Genomic DNA, 25,242 nt, shown 5'->3' with positions numbered 1-25,242 from the left:
TGACTGATTGATTGGAATAGCCATTTCTTGTATATTTGATATTTGTAGAATAAATTCAATAATGTCAGAAGATGCGAGTCTAAAGCCATGCGCATTACAGAAACCTGTGCAGTCTTCGTTAATTTCATGTCACTCATGTTGTGACCATTGATACAAACCGACTTATAAATGAAATAATATGCGGTGAGATCAGTGAAACCTGCGAGACCAACCTCTGACAATTCTTTTGTTCAGAGCAGTGAGTGAAGTTTTACGCCGCACTCAGCAATATTCCAGCCATATGGTGGCGATCTGTAAATAGTCGAGTCTGAACCAGACTGTCCAGTGATGAACAGCAAGAGTATCTATCTGCGCAACTGGGAACCGATGACATGTGTCAACCATGTCAGCGAACCTGACCACACGATTTCGTTAGACGCCTCTTACGACAAGCATAGTCGCCTCTTGTGGCAAGCATGTGTTGCTGAAGACCTATTCTACCCCTGATCTTCACGGAGCAATCACACAACGAACGATTGTTAAGTGGATATATTTTATTGCAGAGTACAACATGTTCATATATGACATCCGGGTGATTTTATATACTGTTCCTTCATATATTTCCACTGTTGATATCTAGCAAAGATGTATTAGCAGGTTCAAATTATCCAGTCACTGACACAATCTCACCGTACAACTCACTGTCGATACTGTGCTGCACGCGATAACTGTTCTTTGCACAGGAGCAAATTAACACTAAAATATTATTTATGGAACAATATGTTATCATTGGACATGGAAATGGAACTTATCCAAATTTTAATGTAATCTACTATCTGGATAAACTGACCATTAAAGAATAGTTAAATAGAAACGCTAAAAAGACGAATGAAAAATTGTAGTCCATGCATGGAAGCTAACATGACAAACAAATAACTCATTTTTGTAGTAGGCATGGTGTCGCATGATCTGCATTTGAAACCATGATATTATTTATCAGGTGATTGCTCCATCCCGACCACAGAATTAACATAAGTATCAATAATGGAGCCTAATGTCTGGGTAAGTGCAATAACGCAGCCTCCAACCTCCTCACTGGCTGTATCAAATGGCATTGGACGTTTTGGTATTGCCTTCCACTCTGGATATTGCAAGCTTCTGTTCTGGTGGATCTCTGTGGCGTATTCTGCGACCAATGATGTGCCACACTACTCTAAAGGACACTATGCTTGCATAACGACGGGTACATATGCTGTACCTGATGCTCGTCCTTTGTGGTAGCACGTGTAGGTATCTAAATCAATATATGGTGCGCCCAAAGAACCAGAATAATCATACAAACGAACATGATGATGATATCAATAAAATGTTATATGGCTATAAAGTTAATAAAGGCTATATAGACGCACATACACATGCATGTTTAGAAACAGACATAACATGAATAAAAACTATACTGTTATTATCGTATACTTGTACAAGATTGAGTAAGTAAGGCAACAGCGTTGACTATAAACATTGCGTGATAGGCAAAACAATAACGCGTTCAATTAGTCCATGTATCTACGTACTGCCCATGGGATCCGAAAATCTTCCATAACATTAGCCAAAATGTCCCAACTGCAATTGACTGCTAATGTTTAATGCTAATGTTGTACACGACATTTATGCGACGTGCATGTTGGATCGACATTTATGCGACGTACGTGTTGGAGACGACATTTATGCGACGTACGTGTTGGACACGACATTTATGTGACGTGCATGTTGGACACGACAATTACGCTACGTACGTGTTGGACACGACATTTATGCGACGTACGTGTTGGACACGACATTTATGCGACGTACGTGTTGGACACGACATTTATGCTACGTACATGTTGGACACGACATTTATGCGACGTACGTGTTGGACACGACATTTATGCTACGTACGTGTTGGACACGACATTTATGCCACGTACATGTTGGACACGACATTTATGCCACGTACGTGTTGGACACGACATTTATGCGACGTACGTGTTGGACACGACATTTATGCAACGTACATGTTGGACACGACATTTATGCTACGTACGTGTTGGACACGACATTTATGCTACGTACGTGTTGGACACGACATTTGTGCTACACACATGTTGGACACGACATTTATGCTACGTACGTGTTGGACACGACATTTATGCTACGTACGTGTTGGACACGACATTTATGCAACGTACAAGTTGGACACGACATTTATGCTACGTACGTGTTGGACACGACATTTATGCTACGTACGTGTTGGACACGACATTTGTGCTACATACATGTTGGATCGCGACCCATACATTGCACATTAACTGTAACAGATCATGTTCTTAACGGCGATTATTTTATCTTAATTTACATTTGCAGTGTTCGCAAATATATGAGTGACATTTTTCACATTCATTGTTATCTGACCCGTGAAAGTCCCGGGGTAGAATAGGCCTTCAGCAACCCATGCTTGCCATAAAAGGTGACTCAGCTTGTCGTAAGAGGCGACTAACGGGATCGGGTGGTCAGGCTCGCTGACTTGGTTGACACATGTCATCGGTTCCCAATTGCGCAGATCGATGCTCATGTTGTTGATCACTGGATTGTCTGGTCCAGACTCGATTATTTACAGACCGCCGCCATATAGCTGGAATATTGCTGAGTGCGGCGTAAAACTAAACTCACTCACTCACTCACTCATTGTTATCTGTTGTGACTGTCCATAGGAACAAATGCATCATTGTTAAATAAGGCCAACAAATCTAATGTTTCAATTCAGGATGAGGATGATTGTTTGGAAATATTACGTGCGCTTCCCGAAATGGTGTGTATTTCGCGCACCATTCTGAAACATTATTAATTTGGTTGCACCGTTTTTCATGCAGTATATGAACGGCGATCTAGTTTCAGGAACCAAGAAAACGTTATTGTCGGCTGAAAAAGGTGTGGTTTTACAAACAGTTTAAAAGTGAATAGCATCGTACTGCCGTACCACACAAAGGAAATTTACAAATCTACGACACTTTCCAATAACTGAAATATTGATCAACAGACATAAGAGCTGAGTTTTTCATTGCAATATGATACTGACAAAAGCATGAATACAAAAATATATAAATATATATAGACACATCTAACATATACAAAATAGGACAAAAGTTCTAACGATTAAATGCATTAATATCAAAATGTCATTGCAAAAGCTTAATTTGTATCATGTAGAAAAATGTACCCCTAATCTGTGTAATAACAATAGTAATTCACCACGGCAATTCTTTGACAAGTGGAGCCCCTATGTGACACCGTCTGTAAAATGTAGTATGTCAGTAAAAGTTCTCTTGAAAGTAAATTGTAGACTTTTTTCATTCAATAAGTATTTTTTACACAGATATCTCTGTATTGCAGGAAAATGACTTTTCAAGGTAGTAAGTAGGATTTGACACTTTACTTTACTTTAAAAAACAGGAATTGAAAATGATTATCAGTCAAAAAACAGGTTTTTGTAATAACAAGATTTTAGTATAAAATGAATTTTTTTTATTGTACAATCACACTAGATTAATATTGAAAACAAAATGCTACCAGAGAGTATCAACATTATCTCCAATAAAGACAGCATATCAAAATGAAATTTGAGGAATGGAGATAATTCTTGCCCACTGTTCCCTCAGGATAAATGCTTGCGTGGACAAAATATCATGAAGCATGACAAGAAGCAAGATTAATGGAAATAACTGCGTAGCATTCAAAGAATTAAACAAAGAAACAAAACAAAAAAACAAAAAAAACCCAACAACAACAACAACAAAAAAAACAGGCAAAATAAACCTAAACCCCGCATCAATTTAAATTAAAAGAAATACGCGCTCCTATTCTCATATCCTGCCGCATAAAGCAGACGTAGGGTATCCAATCTCTTTATTTTATGTCTCGATTCGAAATGCTAAGTTCAAACCCCTGTACGGACCCCTGATAATCAGTCGCCAGCAGTAAACAACTCCACAGGGATTCGTTTAAGTATTACACCTCACGTATTGGAATAAAATATTTTCTGATACAGTAAAAGCATGCTGACACAGCATTATTCACCTCAATCACCTAAAATGCTTTGCAAAACATTCATTAGGTTTCAGTATGCAAACATTAGTCTGTTATGAGCGCGTAATACTCTGCATCGTCTGTGTCTGACTTGACGATGTCGCTCATTCGAACACCCTCTCTTGGGATATATCTGTGAAGCAACAATGTACGTGAAATGAACAACCATGTTAAACGACCAGTTTACAACAACATGTACACGCTATATATCATAATAACAATTCCAATTATTATTAATGTAGATGACACAGTCAGTAAGGTTTTCTGTTGCCTCCCTTAGAAGTCATGGTTTATAATATTATGTTATCATATACTATTATTACAGTGAAGTAAACACAATGACTGGAATAAATTGAATGAATGAATGCATGAATGAGTGAATGAATGAATGAATAAATGAATGAGGTTTGACTGATGCTAGAACAGTCACTCTGGTTAGACACCATCTGATAAGGCTTATCCAAACCAGCCCAGACTATTGGGCGTCTTGCATGAAGCGCTGCCTGGTCGAATGTGAAATCTTCCCAACACTGAAGCCTTCTGCAGTACCCAGTGCGTCAATAGTCCCGTCGCCATGGCACCACGAACTATGGGGAGTCTTGGGATGCAAACATGGCGTTTTTTAAGCGACGTCAATCACATTTGTGTTAAGAGGGGCAGAAAATTCAAGATTTCTTTGGTTTTATAAAGGATATGTCCGCTTTGTTGGATTTTTTAACGTATATTGGCCTATTTCCACCAACTTTTGTAATTGCCATTTTCTAAGAAGCTGGCTGCACATTCTGGGACGTATCCAACATAGCCCGCTATATCCGAAACCACAAGCATTGCAAAGGCGGTACCAAAAGGAACAACAGCATCACGTCAGTTACACGGTGTGTAAGGTAACGCTTGGCAGCCACTGACATTGTTGGTTAGTCTCAATATATGTTTTACATAATCTACAATTCATGTTTCCCGAAGCGAGCTGAATTCGACGTCCTGGTGATTTCGACGATTGCATTACTAGCGCTATATCGAGGAAGTATGTGCGTGATCTGAGTGCATAAACAGTTTCATCGGTAGGGCAGATGCCCAGTTCCTGTCGTGAGACGTTTTATTGACAATTGAAATCAAGAAATCAAGTTATTTAAAGAGCAAATAAACAACAATATCATTTACCCTCGATCGTTAATACCACTTCAGATGCAAAATCAATTGTCTGTATAACAAAAAATAGCGAGCAAAATTCAACAAGATCAGTCGTCTGCTAGTGACAGGTTATGTATGAAACAGGAAGCCACGTGATCAAAACACTCTCTCACAGTGCGGAGGGAAAAGTGTGGCTCACCGTCGAAAACACATACAAAAATACCCGGATGTGACAAGCGACTGCAGTTTCGCTGATACGATGTTATAAACGCTATTCTTGTTGGAAACACATGATACGTTTTTGTGAAATAGATGAATATACCTTTATCACTCAAGGTTAGCAAAATCAAAACTTAAAATGATATTAAAAATATAAATTACGTTTTTTTTCTTATATCGTCGAAAACCCCTAACACTGGGATTTATATTTTGACGCAGAATCACACAATGTGAGAAGTGAGCAGTCTCGGGAAGAATGTGTTGCATTTTCGTTATCCTGACCGTGGTTTGTTCTTCTTGAGGACACTCCAGAGACTGTCTCTGCATATTTAAGTACCTATAAACCCTTTTTGACGATATGTCAATAACGCGACAAGAGGATATTTTTCAGAATGGAGTCTCAGTTTACAAGAAGGTCAAGGTCATCCATTTAAAAGGAGGCTGCTAAAAGATGTCACTGTGCTGAGGAGGTCCTAGATGACATCCTTCTTCGTTGTTGAAAGGGACTGAATGCTATTTATGGTTTACAGATTGAACAAAGAGCAACAGAGAGGTCAAGCAACTGTTCCACCTCTACACACTTCCCAGACTGCCAATGGGAGATCTTTCAGTGAGCGCTGGCTAGACAGAGTTTCTTTCATATTACATTTTATCGATTGCGAATGGGTCATGGGCGGGAAAAACAAAGACTTCTGCTTCTCATTAAGACTTCATCCTGAAAAAGGACTCGGTTGGGATGCTGATCTGTTGCACACACTGTATATGTACTCGGTGCAGTGGTTTTCCGAGAAGGCTGCTTCTCCAATGACAGACTCTAAGCTAACGTGTTGAATAACTTCACCTGGGTTGCATCAACTGCTATAACGTCTTCATGAGACATGATTTGCCGCACCAGTACGTCCTCAGCTACTTAAAACATGTGCATATATGTGTGCACAACAAACTCAATTATGAAGAGCCCCCCATTAATCAAACCCGGATCTCCCGAATTAATTAAAAGATATACATGTGGTCAAGCGGTCAAGACTGTGGACAACAAAGGATTATGAAAGGACAGGCACACAAAACTTATGTGTGACTTTGAACTTGTTTGGAGCATTTAGTTCTGAGCTCCAGGTTGCTTCAAATGAGATTTATGATAAACCTAGTGTCTTAAATTTAGGATTGTTGCGTATTTCAAGATAAGTATAGGTATGATCAAATTTTTTAATATCTCCTCCCCCATCCTTGACCTCCCCTGCATCTTGGTAGTTCCACCATTACCACAATTATTATTATTATTATGAAACAAGAGGATTTGAAAATTAATACTGCACCTTTCCTCCAATGAACCTGTCGACAAAGAGTAACGAATATATAAACTATCAATTAATATATATTTATGCGCAAACAGAATTTGAATTGCGGTTTAGAATAACATTTGATCATATTATTACAATTCAACATTTACAATATACCATTTAGCTTTGATAATATGACAGGCATTATTCACAAATAGTAATTATATTGCTACAAATCGTTGGGGGCACACGGACAACACCCTTTCTCTGTGCACTTAAAAGAATTTTAAAATCTGTTGGTATATGACCAGATAGTGGCAACAAGAATATGTGCAAACACCTAGTTTCGGGTTCAGCAACGTGCAGCAAACACGGAATATGTACTGTGACCACGTGTCCCGGTACACATATACAACACATTTGTTCGTCGATTTCACGAAGGCCGTGATCTGAAGCTGACATCAGCCATAGAACTAACCATATTACCGCAGCGTAAACTCGTTCATTCAGCTTATCCGTTTACACTGACATAAGTGAAATCTGGAATTATATGGAAATTAAGAAAAACAAATTTATAAAGAAAAACAACTTACGTTTCATTTTTTTGTATTGAAGGAGAAAGGCGGTGAATATTATTGCAGCACATGCAAGAACTGCTGTACACGCACCAGCAACAACGGCTGTTGTAGGTGATTGATCGGCTGCAAATAAAGCAGAGTATGTTGTACAGTACGTCCAGAGACATGTGGTCGTTCACTGGCACAGATATAAGGTTCGTGAAACCATTTTGGAATATGCCCCCACACAGACTGATTTTACCTATATGTATTTATTCTCCCCGTTGTAACACCTCTTACATTAGTCATTCCGTTCGGACAAGAGGGATGAATTGTATCGATGGGTATGCTATGCATCGTAGAAAGACGATCAACACTAACCCAACACCGTGACTTGAATCGTCTCGCTCCAGTCAGAGAGTGAGATTTGCTGTTCAGTCCGACACGAATATCCACCCTGGTCCTCCTTCCTGACATCTGTAATGGTAAGAGAATCATTCCTCGTCTGATACCGTTGGCCTCTCTCTCTCACACACACACACACACACACACATATATGTATATATATATATATATATAATCATATATAATATATATATACATCTGTAATGTGGAGAAGCGGTTACGGTAAGAAGACACCGCGTCTGAATGCAATGCAAATGATTAATGATAATTTTTCATATAAGAGATATATTATTCAAAGTAACGTTCATCGATAATTAGCTCAGTGGTACAATAAACTCCTTATTATGAAACACTATCAACATTGTTCAAACGAAACTCATAAATTATGTGTCCAGGTGACTATTCTAACCTTTGCCTTCAAGAGTGAAGCTATCACTCCATAAAGAGGTCAAACTTCCCTCCTTGGACTGACATGAATATTTGCCTCCGTAATATGTGTTGTAAGGGAGAAAGAGATGCGGTCCATCCATCCAATATCCTCCCCCAAGTTGCAGCTGGTGACGATTTCTCCTCCAGATGTAAGACAATGGTGGGCGATATTCCTTCGGCAGACTCTTTGCTGTTGAGGAGCAAGTGAATGTCATATTCCCTTGCACAACGGTTGGTTTGCTTGGACGTTCTGTGAGCAATGTAGAAATAGAGATGGCTTGTTTACTTAATGGTCACAGCGACACACAGGGGCATTACGGGTGTATGCCGAAAGTTTGTAAACATTAAGTCAACTGACACCAGAAGCACCTATCTATCAATTTGAGTTACGACAAAATGAATGAACCAAGTTTCTGTTCGCAGACTGACTATCCGTTCTAACCCCTGTGTTTGAGGGGAAATAGGAATAAGACTGAGGCTGGCGCTAACTGCACTAAACACATAACGCAACGCATATGTGTGTACATCCTGAACGAGGGCGAACCGCAATCTTTTCGTATTAGCTCACTACTTACTACATTGCTTTTCAGTCATAAATATGGTTGCTAAGTGCTGCTGGTTCGTATCAGTCATTTTACAGTCTTATAATACTGAGTACTGGAATTATACAGTTAACTTACTTTGTACAACAAGAACGGTGTCACACCTGGCTGGGATACAACGGTAGTGTCCGGCATCCCTTAACATCACATTGTACATGGTCAGCAGCAAAGCGCGGGAATCAGGGAATACAATGATTCCAGTTATCCTTATCTTTGACCAAGCACTCTGCCAGACGTGTGTAGTGCTGTTTATCGCTGACATCACTGTGTAAGATCTCGGGTTCTTTATCCGGTGCCATAGTCCGTCCAGGGGTAGCTTCCATACCATGGCGGCGTTCTCTCTCTCGCGTGCAAGTGTACGATTTTTGTACAGATCTGTTGACACTGGAAAAGAATTGATGTGGTCAGTGTTTGAGTTTCAGGTGTAGCGACTAAGATTATACTGTTGGTCATGTGATTCAGTCAATTGCATCTCAGGAAAAATACATGTGTGATAATTTAGACCTCGTGAATTAATTCTGAAACGTCGGTGTAGTTCAGACCGTATTTCAATCGGGATTCACAATGCTGGTATTATTGGATCGTGGATTGTATGTAGACTGGTTGTAACATTTAAGGTGCATTATTCACGGGGGAAAAAGGCGTGCAGTGTGCAGCATGGTCAAATACCATATTGTTTTAGGAAGTGGCATTTATATTATGCTGTCTCAACAACCGCATGATTGTAGAAATAACTTTTGTAGAAAGTAGATAACAAACATCAGCTCACGTGTCTTCCCGATGGTGACCGCATCGCTCTGCTCTGTGCTGAGGCTGTGATCCAGCACTGCTTCACATGTGTAACTGTCTGTGCCAGCCTCCGCCCCGACATCGCGGATTGTCAGATAGCCAATGTAATATCGAACTCTTGGGTCCCACTGACTGTTCTGTGATGTCAACTTATATCTATACCCCGTTTCCAGGACAACGCCATTTCTTCTCCATGAGAAGGAAGCGATGATGTGATGGTATCTGATCCGTATAACAGCAGTAGTAAAGTGGCAGGTAAGTGTTAAAGGTTCTCCAGGGGGTATGGTGTCGGGGCGGGCGATGTATGGATGCTGTAGGTCATCTGAGGAACATAACACAAGAGTTATTTCGCAGTCACATATTATGCTAATGCTAGTGAATAAGTTTGGTATTCAAACTCCTTAGAATATTGCTGAGTCAGTGTTAGATATTTTCAATGTACTTTTCAGACTATGTTGACTACCGAAGAATCGTAGAATATTCCAGATGTGTTACTATGGTTACTCATGATCTGTCTTTATCATTTTAACGTTAACATTGTTCTCAAAGGCCTTCATTAGTAAACAATAACGCTGAAAGTAGGTGAATTAGAAATAGGCAATCAAACTGTGCTCGGCTTGGTTGTCTCGATCCGCCCTTAAGAATGAGCCCCTGAGCGCTGTCAGTATAAAATAAACTCTCACTGTGTTGTAGTACCGTGATGGGTATGCTAACTGACCTCATCCTGGTCTTAAAGGTTTGTGTTTGTTGATGTAACTGTTGCTCATTTGATTGGTGTTTAGTTGTCGCAAGATACTGTAACTCGTGAAGATCCTAAGGTCTAAATCGCACAGCTTGTGTGACAGGAAACACATCACAGTTAAGACTTTACTGTATAACGCTCTGCGCCTAGGTATGCCCCCAGGAACGCTCACTCCACACACTCCCCCCACCACCACCGGTAATAGGGGTATATATCATATGTTAAATAGCATGAGCTTATATCCTGTCACTATATACAATAGTCATGATCAGAAGAAGTACTTACAAATTACGGACACTTCTTGTCCGCACGCAGGTATTCTTGACCCACTTGAATTTGGTGGACCGACATAGCATCTAAAGTACCCGTCATAAGAGGATTCCAGAGGGGGCAGATCAAAGCTGAATACGCCATTTCCGGACTGTGTGATATTACCGGTGAAATGTCCATTTAAGTTGCCGCACTTTGTGACTTGATTATAGTTGACAATGTGGAAGAAGCATTCACCTGACATCATCACCGTGAACTCCTTGACACCAGGGTTTGGCAGATTCCACGAAACAGACAGAGGTTCTCCACTGAGACCACATGTGGCAGGGACATCTACAAATAACGAATGGGGTATTGGTGGTCATTGGCACTTAATTATGCCAAAAACATTAAATACAGTGAGGGATAAAATATATAACAATGTATGTACAAACACAGAGGGTCGATTCAGTGGTGTATAAGATAAATGGTCTGTCCAGCATGCTTCTCGCTGTGTAAGTGTATTAATCCTGACCTAACGGGTAATATCACACGTGGCAATTAACTATTGACATATTTATATCACCAATAGCCAATAACATATTTGATAGTTCGTACACGTACTCATGGGTCTCCTACCCATATTAACTCTTTTACGGAGACATTTCAATTTAGGGCAGGTCTATTTCATAACTGAAAACAAAACATTAGCTATGAACTGGGTAGTTACAACCGGGCTAAATAGTGTATGGAATGATGGACAAACTTACAGTGGAGCCGTTGACATCTTTAGACATATTCCTGTCCGGAAACTACAAATACCATGACATTGCAATGCATGCAAGACGTACCCAGCACGTGCAGTTCTTTTCCACAGTGAGCTATTGTTGATCCCCCGTGGTTACATGTATACCTGCCGCCATCATCCAGGGTGACATTCACCAATACAAAACTGAATACGCCATGTCCCTCTGAGGTCACGTTTCCGGTAAACATCACCCGCGACGTGCAGGGGGCGATGTTGTCATAGTTACTGACTTTGAAGATGCAGGTGTCTGATTTTAGAATCGAAAATTCCCTGACCGGTGGATCCGGCTGATTCCATGACAAAGACGCATTTTCCCCTTCGCGAATCACGAGCCCTAGAAACAGATACACACACAGAGCTATTTATTGGTTTGTTGTTTAACGTTTCTCTCAGCAATATTCCAGCTATACGGCTGCAGTATTTAAATAATAGTCTGGACCAGACAATCCTCCAGTGATCAACATCATGAGCATGAGTATCGATGTATTACAGTGCATATATTTCCTCATATATTTTTATATTTTTCAAAAATAATTCTTAACTAAGGAAATCCGTATAGGAGCAATTACTATGCATAGTGTATTTTGTTTATGACACAACTTGTCAAGCAAAGCGTCAAGCAATTAGCAAACGCGTCCATGCCAGCCTTAACTCATTAATCACAGATGAAGTTAGTGAGCTGTGTCGGCACTGGCCTTTCTTCTCGGCTACATCCCATGGTCAAGCGCAAATAGGCAGGCCCATCTCAGCAGGAGCATCTATACCACCAACGAGGCCGTAATCGAAAATCAACTTTACCATCGTACCACCCTCTTTGTCTTGTCGTAAATGCCATGACCACGTACTGCCAGATACTTGGATTAGCAGCTGACACAAACCGGCCATGCCTATACCATAAAGAAAATCAAGTCCTGTTAGGTAATCATATCCTTACCACCTACCTCGTATAGTAAACCTTGTCAGCAAAGGGTAGATAACGCATATGGAAAACTCCAACATCGGAGAAACTTGATAACGACAAACGGGTAGAGCTGTGGGTTATAAAATCCTGGGTTCTCCCATCTCAGGCACACTTGCTTGAATAAACCCAAGGAACTCACAGCTCTCTCCTTTCTTGTTTCAAGGTAAGAAACATTTAAACCTTATTCTTGTTTATGTCTAACTTGCTATGTCTTTGTAATTATCGTCTTAAAAGGCTAGAGTTATATTGAAGCGCTCCTACGATATTGAAGCACTTTTCAGTACAAGTGCTGGTTCTACATTACTCCTTAGCCACTACCCAGAAGTATTTATTTAAGCACATTGCGTCGTGGGCTCCTCAAGTTTTATGTTTTTCATGTACAAACGAATATTTCTTTTCTATCTTTCGACACACAGCTGTACATGTATAACCCTAGTCTTTGTCCAGTTTTTATTCAATTTGCTTGTTAGATGTGTACATACAGGTTAGATTCGTGTTCAATAGCCTAGATGCTTGTAGTTTAGTCGCAAAATCAGTTCCGAGAGTTTATACAATTATTTCCAGAAATGATGACTTTATATGTAGGTCAGTTATTCCGTATTTTAAGAGACTCCGTGGATCAAATAATATTCGAGTAGATTTGCATCAAATACGCGTTCACAGAACAGGTTACAACAGTCAACATTTGTATTTTGATGTCTCATAAACATGAATAAGTATTTCACTTAGGATTTGAACCGTTCAGTTCCACGTGCTCTTGTATACGATACAAAACAGTTTATATGTGAATTCAAATACCGTAATCATTCGAAAATGGCATCGTCTTCTCTTCCTATTTCACGAAATCATACTTTCAAACCCGCATAGTTGAGCATGTAATTTCAGCCTTCTTTCTGTTCCTATCTAGTGCCGTATTTTATCAGAGCCATCCTAGAAAGTTGTAAAGCACAAACATGTACATTCCGACATCTTTAAGTATAGCATTACAGTATTACAGGTATTCTACGTTATTGATAAAACTCCGCATATATCGAAACCGCTCGTTGTCCACAGCAACATCTGTCGGAACACATTTACCGTAGTCACCCAAATAATTCATGATAAAACAAATTAGCATTACTCTAGCTAAAACTGTACCTTCTCCCCTGTAGTTACATATATTACTTAGTTATGTCACGTACCGTATTGTATTGAGAAAACATTTGCTAACAATGTAGTTAGAGTGCGTCTTGCCATACCGGAGTTAAACGGCTTATGTCCAGTCTGTGCACTACATGCCGTTTACCGTATTTGCTCAATGCATGTATTTTGATAGTTGAAAACTACTGTCATTAATCGTAAAGCTTTACCGTAGTCAATGCATCAAGCGCGACCTACCATAACGGACATTAATCCAAACCGTAGTTAATGCAATAGGCACTACATACCGTAATTATCGTGGACCCATTACCGTAGTTAGAATATTAGGCGCTACACCCCTGATACTCATAAATCGTTACAGTAGGTATCACTTTACCCGCAAGATTAGGTTATGTTGTATTATTTGTATTATGTTTCTGTAAGCAGTTACCATGCATACTTTGTTATACCACTCACTGCTTAAATTACTTGACTTATACTGAAAGTGTATTAAGGTATTGATTGTTATGCTTAAATTACTTGACTTATACTGAAAGTGTTTTAGGATATTGATTGCTATGTCTATTATTTGTATGTCATTATTATGTATCAATTGGTGTTTTGTGAATGCCATCTCGACACTTGCTTGAATAAACCGAAGGAACTCACAGCTCTCTCCTTTCTTGTTTCAAGGTTCGCTCCCAATAGCTAATTCCCCAAATCGAGGCTTGACAGCCCCTTTAGCCTACTGTGGGATCAGTCATTAGAACCTGATCGCCAACAGAATAGGAAGGTTCCTTGGCTCTGGTATCCTGAAGACCCATGCTTTTGTCCTGTGCAGCAGTCCTTTGCAAGTGATTTAGCAACATTTAGATTTGACAAAAGGTCTTGGAGATAACCCTGTGCATCTTTGCCAAGAGTGGCTTTTGGCAGCAAGGTAGTGTGAAAGGGGAGATGCATTTCCTTTCCAAACAGGAGGTAGTGTGGCGAATACCCAGTAGACTGACAAGGGTACATTGCACATGGCCATCATTACACATGGAATGAGTTTGGCCCAGTTGGTTTGATCAGGGTCAGCATACGTTTGGAGAGACTGTTCTATTACACTATTCCTCCGTTCACACATCCCATTAGTTTGGGGGTGATAGGACGAAGTAGTAGATATCCAAGAGTTCACAGAGGGCATTTACCAACTTGGAAGTGAACTGCCTACCTCGGTCAGTAAGAAATGTACGAGGGGCACCAAATCGTGAAAACACTTCATTAAACAGGATTGATGCAACCTCAGAAGCTTCTTGAGTGCGCATTGGGAAGCCTTCAGTCCAGCGAGAGAAGGAATCAACGACAAGGAGAACACACTTGTAACCTTCTTTAGTCTCAGGTAGTGATCCAAGGATGTCAACATGGACACGAGAGAATGTGTCTTCAATGGGCATAGGTACCATTGGAGCTGGCTTGGCACCTGTCCTTCTTTTGGATCGTTGACAGGCATCACAGGACTTGATATATTCTTCAATATCCTGCTATAGACCTGGCCAATAATACTTAGTCACTATTGTTTGACGTGTGGCATCTCGTCCAAAGTGGCAACCACCACCTTTGGAATCATGGTAAGCAAAAAGAAGCTCTTTGCGACAGCAAACAGGGATAGCTAGCTGTGTGACCATGGGAGGGCGGTTGTTTTTCTGACCTCTATGTTTTGCAAGATAGAAATGGTACAGAATACCGTCACGAATGTCATACTCCTGGGAGAGGCCTGTAAGACCCTTTACTTGAGCGTCTGTATAGGTGGAAGGAATTTCACCTTTCTCAATGTAGTCAATAATAGGACGAAGGTCCAATGACTTACGCTGTTTTTCTGCCAAGCCTTCATCATCTAGATCAGTTCCTATAGTAAAGACCATAGGTCCAGGGGGAGGTGGCTCTGATTTGTAGTCAAAATCTACAGATATAGACGATGGCATGTCATCTCTTTGCGTGTCGTCTGATGAAACATCATGTGATGGAAGTGGTGTAGTTGTAGACTTTGTGTGATTTGTATGCTGTGGAACTGTGTCTTTTGAGGACCGTGTTGATTTGTCTGAACTTGGAGCTATGCTTTTTTGACCTTGTTGATGTCTTTGCGATAAGGCTTTGGAGGATGTGGACATCATGTTGGCTGGTTTTGAATTAGCATGTGGATGAAAAGTGACATTTTAGCGTGTAGAGCTCTTGTTGCCTGACAAAGAATGTGCATATGAGCGAGTGGAGGCAGTCGAGGGTGTAGGTCTCATGTTGCCTGCATTTGGATGAGCATACTGTTGAGAGGAGGCAGTCGAGGGTGTAGACCTCATGTTGCCTGCATTTGGATGAGCACACTGTTGAGAGGAGGCAGTCGAGGGTGTAGACCTAATGTTGCCGTCTGAGTGTGGAAATGACACTTGCTTGAAAGGGATGCTTGACTGGGGTGTGACATGTAAAGTTGGAGTGGGCAAGAGTGGTGATGAAGCAGTGGCAGCTATTTGTGCATATGTGCGTGCTGGAGTGATGGATTTTGTTGAAATGGGTGGGGAAGGTATGTCTTCAGTGTTGGGCTCGTGTACTCGTGGCATGTGGGATGCGAGATGCATTTATGTTAGCTTTGCCCGGTCTGTGTATAATTTCAAAGTCATATTTTTGCAGCATCAGGGACCATCTACTAAGCCGACCAGAGTCATGTTTTGTTTTCTTTAGCCAAGTAAGATCTGTGTAGACGGAAAATGAACCATTGGCAAGATATACCCTGAAGTTTTTTATACCTTCTAGGACAGCTAGGCATTCTAAATGCGTTATACCCCAATTTTTTTCTGTAGCATGGAGAGAGCGACCCCCATAACAAATTACACGTTCTCTGCCCTGTGAATCCAGTTGACCTAAAATATATCCTATTGCAGTTTGAGATGCATCAGTTGTAAGTATGAATGGTTTTGTTTGGTCAGGGTATGCAAGGATAGGTGCAGTTGTTAGAGCTTGTTTCAGCTTTTCAAATGCCTGCTGACAATGGCTGGACCATTCAAATGACACGTCTTTTTTTAGAAGGTTAAACAGTGGGGAAGCAATACCAGAAAAGTTGGCTACAAATTTGCGATAATATGATGCCAAGCCTAGGAAATGTCGCACATCCTGAACATTTTTAGGAGGTGGGATTTGTATGACTGAGTCTATTTTTGAGGGATCAACATGGATGCCATCTTTACTGAAGATATTGGCTTTAAGGTGAGACCTGCATCTTTAATCTTTTGAAATACTGCCCTGAGGTGACTCAAATGTTCCGAAAAGGTTTTGGAAAATATGATGATGTCATCAACATATATTAATATGTAACGCCAATTCATTTCTTTAAGTGCTTTTGAGATTGTTTGCTGAAAGGCCATTGGGGCATTCTTGAGACCAAAAGGGAGGCGATTCCATTCAAAAACGCCATCAGGTGTAATGAATGCTGATTTGTGTTTTGTATCGGGATGAAGTGGTATTTGCCAAAAACCACTAGCACAGTCAAGAACACTAAAAGTTTTGGCATGGCTATCACCTACAGCATCAACAACATCTTCAAAACGTGGTAGAGGGAAAAATATGGGCTTGGTGACCGCATTCAGACGTCTATAATCTACGGCAAAACGGTAAGAAGAGTCACGTTTCTTAACCATGACAACAGGGGAGTGCCACTCTGAAGAACTAGGTTGAATGATATGTTTCTAACATTTCTTGTACTTGTCTAGAGCATTCTTTCCTAATGGCTGCATTTTGTCTGTAAAAGGGGAATCTAATGGGTCTGGCATCACCTGTGTCTATTTTGTGATGATGTAAGTGAGTGTGTCCTAAGTCTGACCAATCTGTGGCAAAAACTGACCTGTGTGATTGTAGAAATATGTGTAAATGTTCTCGTTGTTCTTGTGTGAGATCAGCATCGCTGAGATCAAAATCAATGTCTTGTGAATGTTATGTGTTAGCACTTGTAGTAGAAGAAGGAGTGTCCGAATCAGAAGTGTCAGGGAGGTCAAGGACAGATGTAGGGTCAATCGCTGAGGCAACAGCAATGACAGTGTTTGAAAATAAAGTGACATGGCTGTCACCTGCATTAAGTAATCTCATGCACGCTGACTTAGGGTTGTTTGTAATGACACATTTGGCACCTTGGAGTTGCATGTCATTTAGTGTTGGAATGGGTTCCAGGAGAAAAACTTGACCTTGTTGACAATGAGAAATTTTGATTGGAATGTCAGCTTGAGAGTGTGGAGGAATAACAACAGATTTGGATGGTCTTACATAACCTCCATTGATTGATGCCAAAGAGACAGACACAAGACCTTCATGTATGTGTAAGCACTTTGAGGGTAGGTCTATGGTAACTTTGTTGGACTCAAGGAAATCAATGCCTAAGATGAGAGAGTGATGTAGGTTATGGAAGACGTGAAAGGTTTGAGAGAGATAGATGTGACCTATGTTGATGTCAAGAGAAATAGAGCCTAGAACAGAATGTTTTTCACCTCCTACACCAATGATTTCAGTAAGGTGAGATGGGTCTAAATGAAAGGGGTTGATACCTATCTTGTCTAAGTAGCTCATGCTGACACAGCTAACTGAAGCACCTGTGTCAACAAGAGCTGTGGTTCTGACTTGTCTCACCTTAACATGAACAGTGTTCTCTGTCAAAGGTGCCACAAGTGAAACACAATCTGAGTCTTGCCTGACCCAAGAGTGCTGAGAATCAGGCACGAGTCCCTATTGTGAGTGCCTACCCTGAGCATAATATGCACGCAAACAAACTTTGGCATGGTGACCCGTTAGACCGCAGTAACTACAAATTGTGTTTCTATGGGGGCAATTGTGAGGAAACCGTAAAAACTCACCACATCCGCGACATCTGCCTCGAAGATGCTGTGGCGTTGACAGTCGTCTTTTGCTGGAGTCTGGTTGGTAAGGAAAGGGTTGCTGCTGTGTTGGGCTGTATGGCTGAGGATGGAGAGCTGAGGCTGGATACTGTTGTGTGGGTGGTGCTGGGGGGTACGGCTGTGGTGGTGGCTGGTACTGTTGTGGTGGCATCTGGTACTGCTGTGATGGTGGTACTGGATGGTACTGCTGTGGTGCTGGTGTGGGTTGGTACTGATGTGGTGGTGGCTGGTACTTTGGTGGTTGTGGCAGTGGCGGTGGCGGTGGCGGTGGCGGTGGTGCTTGGTATGGTTGTTGTGACTGTTGGTGGTGTTCCCGGGGCTCTTGCTGCTGTGGACCAGCTGAAGGTATGGCTGACTGTACAACACAAGCCTTGTTTGTTGTGATCAGAGTGGCCACCAAGTTAGTTAACTGCTCAACTTGTTGGACCAAACTAACCTCTGCTGTGCTGGGGGCCTGCGACTGTACGGCCAGCTGGGCCTGGTGACGAACCTCGTCCAGGGTTGCAGGCTCCTTTGTGTACACCCACTGCTTAATCTGCGGGAGTAGCCCATTGATTGCAATAGCTACTATCACAGATTGAGTCAAGCTGGAATGTAGCGTTGATGACTGCACCCTGGTGATGAAGTCTTCAACCTTTTCATGCTCCTTCTGCGCCATGTGGAGAAGACCCATGTCAAAGGCCGAGGAATGCCGGAACCGTTGATGGAAGGCTGCCTTCAACAACTGCATATCCAGTTGTGTGGTTTCAGGTAGGTCTTGAAACCACACCTTCGCAGCCCCGCCCAGGTAGAAGGGCAGAATTCTACAGGATCTTTAGTCAGAGTGTCCATGGAGGATGTTGAAGTTGGCAAAATCTGCCCACCAACTTTCAGCATCCTGCTGTCCATTGTACTTGGGGAGGTGTACTTGAGCCATCGCTGTTGAATGCTGCTGGGTGTTTTGAGAGTAGCTGGCAAGGGACTGTGAAGTGATGTCTGACCTCGTCTTGTATGTTGATAGAGGTGGTGATGGTGTCGTCAGGCGTAGTGTTGTGTCAAACTGTGGTGGTGTGTTTGCTAGTGGGGACTCTGGTGTATGGTATCCTCGCAGTCTCCTCTTGTAGTTTTCAGGGTTGGCTCCAGGCATCGAGGATCGAACGTCTCCACCAGTTAAGACAGCTTGTTTGTGCCGGCTAGGGCAACCTTTAACTTTGCTAGGCTAAAGGGGCTGTCAAGAATCGATTTGGGGAATTAGCTATTGGGAGCGAACCTTGAAACAAGAAAGGGGAGAGCTGTGAGTTCCTTCGGTTTATTCAAGCAAGTGTCGAGATGGCATTCACAAAACACCAATTGATACATAATAATGACATACAAATAATAGACATAGCAATCAATATCCTAAAACACTTTCAGTATAAGTCAAGTAATTTAAGCATAACAATCAATACCTTAATACACTTTCAGTATAAGTCAAGTAATTTAAGCAGTGAGTGGTATAACAAAGTATGCATGGTAACTGCTTACAGAAACATAATACAAATAATACAACATAACCTAATCTTGCGGGTAAAGTGATACCTACTGTAACGATTTATGAGTATCAGGGGTGTAGCGCCTAATATTCTAACTACGGTAATGGGTCCACGATAATTACGGTATGTAGTGCCTATTGCATTAACTACGGTTTGGATTAATGTCCGTTATGGTAGGTCGCGCTTGATGCATTGACTACGGTAAAGCTTTACGATTAATGACAGTAGTTTTCAACTATCAAAATACATGCATTGAGCAAATACGGTAAACGGCATGTAGTGCACAGACTGGACATAAGCCGTTTAACTCTGGTATGGCAAGACACGCTCTAACTACATTGTTAGCAAATGTTTTCTCAATACAATACGGTACGTGACATAACTAAGTAATATATGTAACTACAGGGGAGAAGGTACAGTTTTAGCTAGAGTAATGCTAATTTGTTTTATCATGAATTATTTGGGTGACTACGGTAAATGTGTTCCGACAGATGTTGCTGTGGACAACGAGCGGTTTCGATATATGCGGAGTTTTATCAATAACGTAGAATACCTGTAATACTGTAATGCTATACTTAAAGATGTCGGAATGTACATGTTTGTGCTTTACAACTTTCTAGGATGGCTCTGATAAAATACGGCACTAGATAGGAACAGAAAGAAGGCTGAAATTACATGCTCAACTATGCGGGTTTGAAAGTATGATTTCGTGAAATAGGAAGAGAAGACGATGCCATTTTCGAATGATTACGGTATTTGAATTCACGTGTAAACTGTTTTGTATCGTATACAAGAGCACGTGGAACTGAACGGTTCAAATCCTAAGTGAAATACTTATTCATGTTTATGAGACATCAAAATACAAATGTTGACTGTTGTAACCTGTTCTGTGAACGCGTATTTGATGCAAATCTACTCGAATATTATTTGATCCACGGAGTCTCTTAAAATACGGAATAACTGACCTACATATAAAGTCATCATTGCTGGAAATAATTGTATAAACTCTCGGAACTGATTTTGCGACTAAACTACAAGCATCTAGGCTATTGAACACGAATCTGACGCTTTGCTTGATAAGTTGTGTTATAAACAAGATACACTATGCATAGTAATTGCTCCTATACGGATTTCCTTAGTTAAGAATTATTTTTGAAAAATATAAAAATATATGAGGAAATATATGCACTGTAATAGATGTATGAAACTGGCATACAACAAGTATGGGTTTACACCGGACCAAATCTAACCCGTATCTTCACGCAGTGTATGTTTGGGGGACCAGATTCAGTGAAAATTATATCCTAATTGGTTATGGTATCCATAAATAAACAAGAGGTTGTTTCATAAGGTTACCATGAGATATAATAGGCCTACATTCTCCGTGAGAAAATTACGATAGAAACAAAACTTTGTGAAACTAATTTCAGTGAAAACTAAACATAACAAACGGACTGAGTAGCATGGCGTCAACGGATTTCCGAGCTGAGTGTATGAACTACTAAAAGCTCATCTAGGAAATGTGCTGCCCGGGCTCTTGTCCTCGATTCCTCGAGATAAAGTAAGATTTTACTTAACATTCAAACTTATTTTGACAATTTGCATCTTTAACTCATCTGCATTTTTAAAATAAAAAAGACCAAACAAATTCAGACTTTACTTTATTTTGAGAAATCATGGCCTGATGTCATCCTCTGGCCCCGATTTCTCGAAAGAAACTTAAGTCTGAGTTTTGATTTAAGTTACAGCTTTTGCTCACATTTCAGTAAACCCAAGTAAACGCATTCCCAGAATGAGCTGAAATCAGCATTAAACTCAAACAGAGTGGAAGACTTTACTTTGATGGATGGATTACTAAAGTTCTTTGGGATTTTCTTTTCTTTTGAAAAGAAAACCAGTCGAGTTAAAAATTCTTTGGTTTCAAATTGTTAAACTCAGCTAGAAATTCGAGTAAAAAGTTACGTTTAATCGAGAAATCGGAGTCTGTGTGATCTGTGAAATCCCCAGTGTGAGCCATATCCTGTGTCATTTCTTGTCTCATCCCCTGCGCCTTCTCCTTTGTCATCTCGTTTGCCATCCCCTTTGTCATCGCCTGTCAATTACCTCCTCCATCCCCCTGTGTCATTCCCCTGTCGTCTCCTGTGTCATCTCCTGTGTCATCTCCTGTATCATCTCCTGTGTCATTCCTTGTCTCATCCCCTGCGCCTTCTCCTTTGTCATCTCGTTTGTCATCCCCTTTGTCATCGCCTGTCACTTACCTCCTCCATCCCCCTGTGTCATTCCCCTGTCGTCTCCTGTGTCATCTCCTGTATCATCTCCTGTGTCATCTCCTGTGTCATTCCCCTGTCGTTTCCTGTATCATCTCCTGTATCATCTCCTGTGTCATCTCCTGTGTCATTCCCCTGTCGTCTCCTGTATCATCTCCTGTGTCATTCCCCGTCGTCTCCTGTATCATCTCCTGTATCATCTCCTGTGTCATTCCCCTGTCGTCTCCTGTATCATCTCCTGTATCATCTCCTGTGTCATCTCCTGTGTCATTCCCCCGTTCCATTCCCCTGTCGTCTCCTGTGTCATCTCCTGTGTCATCTCCTGTGCCATCCCTCTATCGTGACCATGTCGTCCCCTGTGCCATCTCCTGCATCATCTCCTGTGTCACCCTCCTGTCGTACACCTGTCGTCCCTTGTGTCATCTCCTGTGCCATCCCCCTGTCGTCCCTTGTGCCATCTTCTGTCGTCCCCTCGTCGTCCATTGTGTCATCTCCTGTGCCATCCCCCTATCGTCCCCCTGTCGTCCCTTGTCCCATCTTATGTCGTCCCCTCGTCATCCCTTGTGTCATCTCCTGTGCCATCCCTCTGTCGTACACCTGTCGTCCCTTGTGCCATCTCCTGTGCCATCCCCCTATCGTACCCCGGTCGTCCCTTGTGCCATCTCCTGTGTCATCTCTTGTGTCATCTCCTGTCGTCCCCTGTTCCATTTCACCATGTCATCTCCTGTTTCATCCCCTTTGTTCCAGTCTTTTTTTTTGTCTCGCCGTGGTAACCGGAAGTAACATAGTCGCATACACTCTGCAACGCTTCCTGCTTGTCGGTGACTTCTGACAAGACCGTCTATGGTTGCTAGGTTGACACTGAAACAGATGTCCCTACTTCGAGCACGTTCCCGTTCCTGAAAACTCACTTGTGTCATTGTTTCATATCTCTTCTATCCCGCTGATGTATTTTGCTTTAGGGGCGGTTGGGTAGCCTAGTGGTTAAAGCATTCGATTGTCACGCCGAAGACCCGGTTTCGATTCCCCACATGGGTACAATGTGTGAAGCCCATTTTCTGGTGTCCTGTAGATATGCGGTAGATATCCGATATATGAAAATTCACAAATCAGATGTTAAAATACTGGTTAAAGATCCTTGGAATGCACAAAAAAGAATAACAAAACTAGCTTATTACATGCTCGTATTTTTAGATGAAAGGGGTAAGACAACATGGGCGTCTCATACTAGAAGCCTTATATTTTCTCATTGTTTTGGATTAGTGTGGCTAAATCATATAGTTTGTAATATCAATCTATTTCTTAAGCAATTTCGGGACCAATCTGTTAGCATGTATCATCAAGAATGACATTCTGGTCTAGACAATAGTTCAAGATATCAGCTGTGTAGGTCACATAAGAGTTTAATTCAACCAGAACTATATCTGTCTGTATTGACATCTAGAAATGGCAGTCGCACACTTGTCAGTTTTCAATTCAGTTTATTTGACTTATCAGTTATGTAACTCGACCAAAGAAGATAAATTTCACCTCGCTTTTGTATGCCCACTTTTTGCTGATTTAAGAAAAATATATCCCAAATAACTACCTATTAGAATATCCCCCAAATGCCTTTGTTTCCATTCTACCCTCCAAAATGAAAATGTAATACGCAGCTGTGCCCTCTATATAAAACATGATGTTATCCTTAGAAGCAGTATCTTATCTCAACTGCAATTTCTTTCGTGAAATGTCTGTAACACAAACGACTGACGGGATCGGGTGATCCGGCTCGCTGACATGTTGACACATGTCATCGTGTCCCAACTGCTTGGATCTATGCTCATGCTGCTCATCACTGGATTGTGTGGTCCGAAAGGCAATTATTTGCAAGCCGCCGCCATATAGCTGGAATATTGTTGGTGTGGCGAAAGATTAAACCCACTCACTCACTTAACTCAACAAAATGTTTTGACATAATGACTTAAGAAGCAAACAGCACGACTACTAAAGTTGCCCTACCTTCAACAGTGGGACACAGTACAACCGACGTTATGGCCAAGAAGAGCAAGCCGTGTGTCTTCATTGCAGCACATACCGCCATACTGCGAGGCTAGCTGTCACTGACGACTAACATCGTTATTTCCCGTTTATTACCACAGGTTTCAGAGTCGGTCACTAATCGTTCTTTGTATTAAGCATCCTTGTTCGAATTCCGGGTTAGAATGAGAACAAGGGCTGGTAGACTACACACTAGGATATGATGAATAGGGTGGACAAACTCGTGCTTGCTGCGTGTCGTGGTACCAATGTTCATAGCACATATTGGCTACTCAGTACAGTAACAAAATTGTTGAGAAGACAACAAACAACAGACACACGCATGACGTGACAGATAAACTTCAGGCATTTATTGCATTAAATATATCGTGTGAAATTAACAAGGGAATTCTCCTCCAGTCTACACCCATCCTCTCCTTGGAATTTTCCCTCAGCGTCCTTTTGGATGGTGCTATATGAGACTGCGACGTCTGTCTTTACCTATAGTTAAAAACGTTATACTGGACATCATTTAGAGACAGTCGAGCTATACTGGTAGTATATAGTAGGCTTCTCTATGCAAAGGTTAGGACAAAGCACTGATATGCTGTTTGGACAATCTTGCAATGATATACGACCTTCGGCATTGTAATTGCAATCTACATTTGGTCATATAGTTGTGAGTTGTATCTAAATCAATTGTTTTCCTGTTAGATCAACCGAACAAGTGCATGCACGTGTCTTCTCACAAGAGTATTCCAGTGTCATCCGTTGACAAATGTCTTTCCGTTCTTAATGTCGCAGTGAGTACGATATGTAATCATGCATAGATGTTTGGTTAACTACCAAAAGGTTTTATTCCTAACGACATCAATACATACACATGCTCTACAACTGACATTACACAAATGAGATGACTCAGTCACCCCAGCTCGTGACTCTAACTGCAATTCCATTGCACAGTGCATGCACTATGAAAACCCTATTTGGACTTTTGCCATCACAACAAGGAAGTGTCTATTTATAAGCACAGCAACTGTTCCATAATGACCAGTGAGCATTAAATTCAGACGCATTTCAACAAGGATCCAGCAACAAGGAAACGCTGTGTTTTCAGAAACATGGTTACCTTCCCGGTTGAAA

At 41.3% G+C, this 25,242-nt stretch overlaps 1 protein-coding gene across 1 annotated transcript; it reads right to left on the bottom strand.

Annotated features, from left to right (window-relative positions):
• Positions 1-515: 515 nt before the first annotated feature.
• Positions 516-24,184, bottom strand: LOC137283623 (uncharacterized). Its single transcript, XM_067815258.1, has 10 exons — positions 24,082-24,184; positions 11,356-11,646; positions 10,541-10,858; positions 9,494-9,835; positions 8,803-9,108; positions 8,103-8,372; positions 7,670-7,765; positions 7,325-7,432; positions 6,768-6,783; positions 516-4,234 (listed from the first exon to the last, which is right to left on the bottom strand). The coding sequence occupies exons 1-10, from the start codon at positions 24,161-24,163 to the stop codon at positions 4,147-4,149; spliced, it is 1,917 nt and encodes a 638-aa protein (XP_067671359.1). The 5' UTR covers positions 24,164-24,184; the 3' UTR covers positions 516-4,146.
• Between the last annotated feature and the right edge of the window lie 1,058 nt (positions 24,185-25,242).

Source organism: Haliotis asinina, chromosome 1 (assembly GCF_037392515.1).
Source record: "Haliotis asinina isolate JCU_RB_2024 chromosome 1, JCU_Hal_asi_v2, whole genome shotgun sequence".
NCBI classification, from domain to species: Eukaryota; Metazoa; Mollusca; class Gastropoda; order Lepetellida; family Haliotidae; genus Haliotis; species Haliotis asinina.
This window is presented reverse-complemented; position numbering and strand designations above follow the sequence as displayed.